General features: G+C 37.5%; 1 protein-coding gene across 2 annotated transcripts in view; it reads left to right on the top strand.

The window, feature by feature from the left end:
- The window catches only part of LOC110329690 (solute carrier family 22 member 19-like), a 16601-nt gene extending 10213 nt beyond the window's left edge, over positions 1–6388 (top strand). For both annotated transcript variants that reach the window (XM_021209520.2, XM_029540338.1), the window contains one exon: positions 6158–6388. In XM_021209520.2, coding sequence (XP_021065179.1) covers positions 6158–6302 — 145 coding nt within the window. In that variant the 3' untranslated portion in view covers positions 6303–6388. The remainder of the gene's footprint in view (positions 1–6157) is intronic.
- The last annotated feature ends 1906 nt before the right edge of the window (positions 6389–8294 follow it).

Below are 8294 nucleotides of genomic sequence, written 5' to 3'. Positions count from 1 at the left end.
TCTTAGCCATTCTGACTGGTGTGAGATGGAATCTCAGGGTTGTTTTGATTTGCATTTCCCTGATGGCTAAGGATGTTGAACATTTTTTCAGGTGTTAAGAGATACAGTTATATTGAGGAGGATTCATTATTTATCTGGAGATTGTGAATTTTGATTTTACTAATAATTGGATAAAATATATCTAATATTCATATTATGGATAAATAAATTTCTGAAAAAGTATATTCAATATATGCATAATATCACTATTAGATATGGTATACTTAAGAAAACTATGTATTATTTGATATTTAAATTTTATTACTCCCAAGTTAATTCTGTTTATTAAGGAAAAACTACCCTAAAAAAGAGAGAGTAGCAATGAATCCTTACCAGAATGTTCTTGGTTTTTCTGTTTGTCTTTGCTACCAAGCTTTAGTTGTCCAGGTTATAGTAGAATTTTTGCAAAAATATTTTCTTTCTTACAGGAAAATCTTTAAAGATTAGATTGCCTCTACTGTATTTTGTATTTGTATGAGTGACTTTAAAAAGGAAAACATTATGGAAACTTTTGTGACATTTACCTTTGCAGGTGACATGGATAAAAGACAAGAAGTAAATTTATCCCCACTATTTAATGAAGGAAGAACATACATGGTTTCTCTAGTTTAAAATTGTAGGCAGGTGCCTGGAGAGATGGTTCAGCGATTAAGAGTACTGACTGTTCTTCCAGAGGTCCTGAGTTCAATTCCCAGCAACCGCATGGTGACTCACAACCATCTGTAATGGGATCTGATACCCTTTTCTGGTGTGCCCACATGCATAAACACAAACACAAACAAAACCATCCCCCCCAACAACTGTAAGCAGAATGACCCACTCATCTCATTTGTTCTTTATGTCCTCTTTCTTTTCTTTTCATGTTTTCATTTTAAATTTTAATTTAATTTTGATTTTCTTTGAAACAGAGTCTCACTGTGCAGCTTCAGCTGTCCTGGGACTTACTATGTAAACCCGACTGGCCTTGAACTCACAGAATCCACCTGCCTCTGCCCACCTAATGCTAAGATTAAAGGAATGTGCTATATAATCTGACTCATTTTTATTTTTTGGTTTGAAAGTTTAAAAAATTTATTATATGTCCAGATAGAATCCATGTATCTCATTTTCAAAACATTTATTCTTTGAGGTTTCATATGTACATTGTATACATGAGTATAACTTATATTTATCATCCCCACACCTCACTATCCCCTTCCAACTCCCCCAGGACCCCCATCACATCTTCCCAACTTTATGTACTATTTATGTGTTTACAGGCTTATTCCTTTGCGTTGACTGAGTGCTGTCCATGTGCTCATGGGTACAGGGTTATCCACTGGGTTATGGGAAAACCAGTGTGATCACACTCCTAAAGTGACGTTTCCTCTTCCTGTAGCCGTCAACTGCCAATAACTCCTCAGTTAGGGGTGGAACCTGGTGTGCCCTTCTCCCTTCCTGCTAGAATTTTTAACTGGCCTGATTTTGTGTGCTATGAGCTCATGTATTTAACAGCCATATCATGTCTAGAGGACAGCATTTCACAGCACTCTTTTCTACCTTCCAGCTCTTACATTCTTTCCATCCCCTCTCTCACCACAGTCCCCGAACTCTGGGTGAGGAGTGTTGATGTTGATGTCCCATCTCTGGCTGAGAACTCAGTCACTTATTCTCAGCATTTTGAGCAGTTATAATGATCTATATTAACCACTAGCCTCTGCAATGAGAAATTTCTCTGAGGTTAAGAGCAGCACAAATCTATAAAAGTAGCACCAGTACCAGCTTCATAAAAAGAGTTTGGAAATGTTCTTCTTTTAGCTATCTTACGGAATAATTTGAGAATTATTGGTGTTCTTTGAAATTCTGGCAGAATTCTGTGCCAAATGTATCTGGCACTGGAGTTCTTTAGGTTGGAATACTTTTTTGTTTCTGTTTTAATTTCATTGTTGGCTATATGGATTTGTTTCAGTTATTTATTTTATCTTGGTTTGATTTTGGTATGTTTCATGCATCTAGATATCTGTTCATTTCTTTTAGATATTTCATTTCAATGGACAAGAGATTTAAAACATGTTTATGATTTTTTGGGTATCTATTGTAATGTTTCTCCTTTAACTTCTAATCATACTTATTTGGGCCTCTTCTCTCATTATTTATTATTATTATTATTTATTTACATCCCAAATGTTGTCCCCCCTCCTGGTCTGCCCTCACAGAGTTCTTACTCCCATTCCACCTTCTTCCCCCCATCCCTTCTTCCCTTTGCCTATGAGAGGGTACCACCCCTGCCATTCCCCCTTCCTTGGGGCATCCCACTTCCCTCTTTTGGTTAATTGGCTAGGGGTTTGTCAATCTTGTTTATCTTTCTGCTTTTTTTGTTTACTTTTCTTAATTTTTGCCATGATTTTAATTCTCTCTTCCTATCTCCTGTTTTTGTTCTGTTCATGTTTTTCCAAGGCTTTAAGATATATTATCAAATTATTAACTTGAAATTTCTCAAAATTTGGATATAGGCACTTAGCCGTATAAACTTTCCTCTTAGGAAAGCCTTAATTAAATTTTATAAATTTTGGTATGTTGTGTTTTATTTTCATTCAATCTTAGAAATTTAAAAACTTCCTTCTTGATTTCTTCCCAGTCATCATTTAATTTCCTTAAGTTGTGTACTCTCTGTAGTTTCCACTGCTGCTGACATCCAGCCTTATTCCTTTGTGGTCAGACAGATTACAGGATGGTTCTTTAAATTTTCCTGTTTATGTTGAGGTTTGTTTTGTGTCCTAATATGAAGTTGATTTTGTAGAAAGTTCCATGGGTTGCTATTACGTAGAATGTATGTTATGTATTGTTTGAGTGGAATGTTCTATAGATGTTCATTATGTTCATTTACTTTTACTCAACACTAACGTTTTTATATAATTTTTACATATAAATACATTTAAAAACATTGAAAGTACATATACTAACATTTACAGCATGCTTCTGTTTTAAACAGAATACATGAATATAGTAGTCAAAAAAGAAAAAAACTTGGGGGCTGGTGAGATGGCTCAGCGGGTAAGAACACTGACTGCTCTTCCAAAAAGGTCCCGAGTTCAAGTCCCAGCAACCATATGGTGGCTTACAACCATCCATAACGAGATCTGATGCCCTCTTCTGGAGTGTCTGAAGTCAGCTACAGTGTACTTACATATAATAAATAAATAAATCTTTAAAAAAAAAGAAAAAAGAAAAAACTTAGCTCATTAAAAATGATTTTTTAAGTGAAATTAAAAAACAATTTTAGCTTCTGGTCTCCATCTACACTCTGGACTTAAGGCCATCCCACAGGAGTACTCTCGCTCCTAAGCTCAGAGGTGAGATCACTTTTACTTCAATAACAGTTCAAAGCAGGAAGAATGCACAGTGCACAGGAACAGCAAGTGACCATAGGTACGTGGGTCTTTAAACTGTCAAAGTTCTACCCCCTCCAGTGTCACCAACTGCAGACCAACTATTCAAATGCTTGAGACTATGGGGTACATTCCCATTTACACCAACACAACTTTCTCATTTATTCATCTCTTTGTTTTTATTCTGCTGGGGTATATTTATGTCTTCTTTGAATTGTTTCTACGTACTTATCATTCTTTTGAATTCTTTGTTCTTCCAAGTCATTTTCATCAAATGCCATTATTATGGGAGCAATGATTTGTAGAGGGGGCAATGCTGTGTTGGTTTTCCTTGTTATTTCTGTTTTTGTGATGGGACTTGCAATCTGAAGTTAGTTTGTTGGTTGTGTTTTCCTTTTATTATTTTAGGTTTTTATTTTATGGTGCAGTGAAAGAATCAGCTCTAGAAGGGTTGAAATACCTCTTTATTCTGAGGTACTGTGTTTTAGAGTTGGAAGGTCTATCCTTATCGGTCCTCCGAGGGTCAGGTAGTCCTGTGTCAGCTAGGCCCCCCGAATGGGTTTGTAACTTGTGCTGTGAGTTAGGAAACACTTTACATGCTTGTGGGCCTTACCCAGGGTCAGATCTAGCCCATCCTGGCTCCTCAGCTACTGTTAAGGCTACTGGGATATGTGGATCTTCCCACACACCTAGAGTCTTAACCTGGAGTTAAAAGCAGGTCCTTCTATGGGCCCTCAGCTTCTTTTGAATTTGATAAAAGCTGTGGAACTCCTCAATAAACAATCCATTTCCCTCCCCCTCCCTCCCCTCAAATTAAAAATATATCATTAACATTCACTGTACATTTCTTCTACCTTGCTTTCCATTTTGTTGATGAGGCTTTTGACGGAGTTTTTTTTTTGTTGTTGTTGTTGTTTATTTTCTTCTAAAATAGTTTTTATTTATTTTAAAAATACATTTTTCTCTCATACAATACACCTCAGCTGCAGACTCCCCCCACCTCTACTCTGCCACAGATCTCCTGCTTCTTCATTTCACTTTAGAAAAGAGCAGACCTCCCAGTGATATCAATTTAAACATAACAAGATACAATAAGACTAGCCATAAACTCTCATATCAAGACTGGCCAAGGCAACACAGGAGGTGAAAAAAGGTTCTAGGAGCAGGCAAAAGAATCAGAGACACCCCACCCACTCCCATTGTTAGGAACCCAACAAACACCCCAAACTAAGCAGCTAGTTGTGGTGGCACATGCTGGTAGGACTTACTGAAGGAGGTGGTGGCTGGAGGATTACAAATTGGAGGTCAGCCTGGGCTCCACTGAGGTTTTTATTTGGATTATTGAGTTTTTTTATGTAAAATTTCAACATCATTTCAGGTTGGTTTTTCTTCAGTGATTCTATCTCTTCGTTGAATATGTTTTCATATCTTGTATAGAATTCTTTATTACTCTTTTTGTTTTTGTTATCTTGAGCATATTCACATCCTTTTTTTCTTTAAAGATTTTTATTTATTTATTATAAACAGTGTTCTGCCTGCATGTATGCCTGCAGGCCAGAAGAGAGCACCAGATCTTATTACAGATGGTTGTGAGTCACCATGTGGTTGCTGGGAATTGAACTCAGGACCTCTGGAAGAGCAATCAGTGCCCTTAACCTCTGAGCTATATCTCCAGTGCATATTCACATCTTATTTGAAGTACTTAACATAGTTGTTATCATTCTTTTGAATTATTTATCTGGCGCTTTTCCTGGTCATTTTCATTATGGATCACTATTATGGAACTAGTAATTTTTGTAAGTCATGTTGCGTTGGTTTATCACATTCTTGTTTCTGAGCTGGGACTGAAGTAGTTGGAAAGCTTTGTTGGTTGAGTATTTATTGCTGGTTCAGGTTGCCTGTTTCTTTTGCTAGAGACACAATGTTCAGGATAGGAGTAGGCCATAGTGTGGTTGAGATGGAGTTTTCCTCTTCAAATTGCTCCAGTGAGTTTCTGGGTTGCCTGGATGGACCTGAGCAGGGGAACCTGAAGTCTCCTCCTTAGTGCAAGAGGCTATGTGAACTTAGCTTTCAAAATTACATCCTTTCTTCTTTTAAAAATTATTTAAAAAGTGCTATAGTACTGCATCAGCAGAGGAGACATACTTTGTTAGAATTGACTCTAAGAGGTGATTGCAGGTTTGATACAGTGGGATGAGTTCACTCTAGCAAAAGTGTAAACCTTCTGTCAGATTCATTCATATAATTTAAATCTTTACAACATATCAATTGACATCATAGCACTGATGCTCCCGTTATATAGATGGGAAACTGAGTCTGCTTCTTCTTTAATACATGGTTAGATGCCATCAGGTTCTTGGCATAGGGATGACTACAATTCAGATGATATAATTAGTATGTTAAATTTAAGAGGTTCTTAATTAGGAAAAATATTATAAATAAATATCTCCTACATCCTGACAAGGAAATCTGGAAAAGTACTATATAGGGGTCCCTTATATTTCAGTTCAGTGAACTCCATGAAGTTTGCAACCAAGTCACGGGAGGGAGACCAACATGATTGCAGGTCTGCATTCCAAAAGTACAGATGTATTGTATGGATGAATTGTTTTCTAGGGAAGGTATAAGAAAACATAGAGTTATATTTACTGTTATAACAGAATGAGTTGTAACCATTCGACTAATAAAACCATCCAAGGATAAATTTGGCACATAAGAATTGTTTATAATTTCAACCTCTTCTTGTGCAGGTGGCTGTCAGAGTCAGCTCGGTGGCTGATTATGACCAACAAACCCCAGAAGGGCTTAAAGGAACTTAGAAAAGTTGCACACATAAATGGAATGAAGAATTCTGGAGATGTCCTAACCATGGAGGTAGGCATAATGGGAGCATAAAGGAAACACAAGCTTAATAATACATGTCTAGATGTCAAGGTGCAATATGCTACTATTAAATATAATGTATACATGTTTCTTTCGAAAGGGACTAAAATGTGTTGTTTTTCATTTTGCTTGTTGAATTTAATTTGTAAAAATACATCCACAGGATTTTATTCACTTTAAAACTTTTTCTTAGCATATTCTAGTTAGACATTATAGTGAGTGTTAGTGTAACATTTCCACATATAGTATATTTTATTATATTTACCACTCCTTGCTCTTGTTCTTCTCTCATCCCTACTGCTCCCCCTTCTCTTCTTACATAGTCCTCTTGTACTTTCGCATCTTTTTTTTTTTTTTTTTTTTTTTTTTTTGTGTGTGTGAAGCAAAAAGTTCCATTAGGGTTAACTATAAAAATATGAATGAGAGGTTATTTACAGGACAGCACATAACTTCTAGTAGCTGTTCAGTTGAAAAAGTTTCTAAAAATAAATAATTGACTATCAATCTTCAGGAGCAGTAGGCCTTTATAAGTGCTTTCATCTAGCAATGGTCAGCGAGAATGGACTTACAAGCCTCTTTACTTCCAATGATGGTTGACCGGACTATCTGGGTGGGACTTGTGCAGGTAACCTTGACTGCTAAGAGTTTAAGTGTACAATGGCTATATAAACCCTCAACAGTAGAATTGTATGTGCATCATCACTTCTTCTGGCTCCTAAGCCCCTCATGTTCCTTGAACCTTGGAAGGGGTAATGGAGATGTACAGTTGAGGGATGAGCACTCAACGGTTATGTGTTTCCAGCACTTCGACCTGTTTTGAGTTTGCAGTAACCGCACCCAGTGTAAAAAGAGAAGCTTCTCTGACCGTAACTGACAACATCAGCATTCTAGGATACAAATAAAGGTATGTAGATGGCAATTCAATAGGCAGGTCAAGTCCAAACAACAAAACAACTTCCAAAGCAGCAACAATAGCTTCCTGTCTCCGTTGCTTTTCTATTGCCATGACAAAACACCAAGACCAAGTCATCTTAGAAGAGAAAGCATTTAATTTGGGGTCTCACAGTTCCTGAGGGTAGTCTATGATGGAGGCATGGCAGCAGGCAGGCAAGCATGGTACTTGAGCAGTAGATGAGTGAATATGCTTTATCTATAAGCACAAGAGAGGGAGTGAGAAAGGGAGGGAGGGAGAGTGAGAAAGCAAGAGAGCAAGAAAGGGGCAGGGGAGAGAGCAAGTTAACTGGGAGTGGCATAGATTTTAAAACCTTAAAGCTCACCCCCAGTCACACATCTCCTCCAACAAGGCCACACATCCTAATCCTTCCCAAATAATTCCACTCAGTGTGGGGCAAGCATTCAAAACCATGATCCTATGGGGACTATTATTCAGACAACCGTACTCTTTTCACTAAGGGCTGTGATGTGCACAGTTATGGGTTTTCACTTAGGTTTAATATGTCAAATACAAGTTATCACTTATGGTACAGGCCTAAGTCCAGTCAGAAAGTGGTTTGTTAACACCATGGCAGTGACAATGCACAAGACACACTTTCTCAGGCATGTTATAGTGTAGCACATCTGACTAAACACATTTACGTCTGAGTAAACTGTTTATGAAAATTCTTCTGCAGCAGCCTGCATAGAACTTACCAGGACTGTGAAAGCTAGTCAGCAGGGAGGAAGTTTCTGGCTCAGTTTTCTAGTTGGAAACCATCAGCAATGGTATGGCCAACTTGACAAGATCTAGAATCACCTAGCATTCGATTTTCCAAGAATACCTGTGAGGGGTTATTTATATTAGTTTAGTTTCTGAGCATGAATGTGAAGGATCATCTTGATTAGGTTGAACAAGGAAGACTACATTAAAAAGGCCAGCACCATTGTCTTAGTCAGGGTTTCTATTCCTGCACAACATCATGACCAAGAAGCAAGTTGGGGAGGAAAGGGTTTATTTGGCTTACATTTCCATACTGCTTTTGATCACCAAAGGATGCAGGACTGGAA

This window comes from Mus pahari, chromosome 1 (assembly GCF_900095145.1).
Source record: "Mus pahari chromosome 1, PAHARI_EIJ_v1.1, whole genome shotgun sequence".
NCBI lineage: Eukaryota > Metazoa > Chordata > Mammalia > Rodentia > Muridae > Mus > Mus pahari.
Note: the sequence above shows the minus strand (reverse complement) of the source record. Positions and strands in the feature narration are given on the sequence as shown.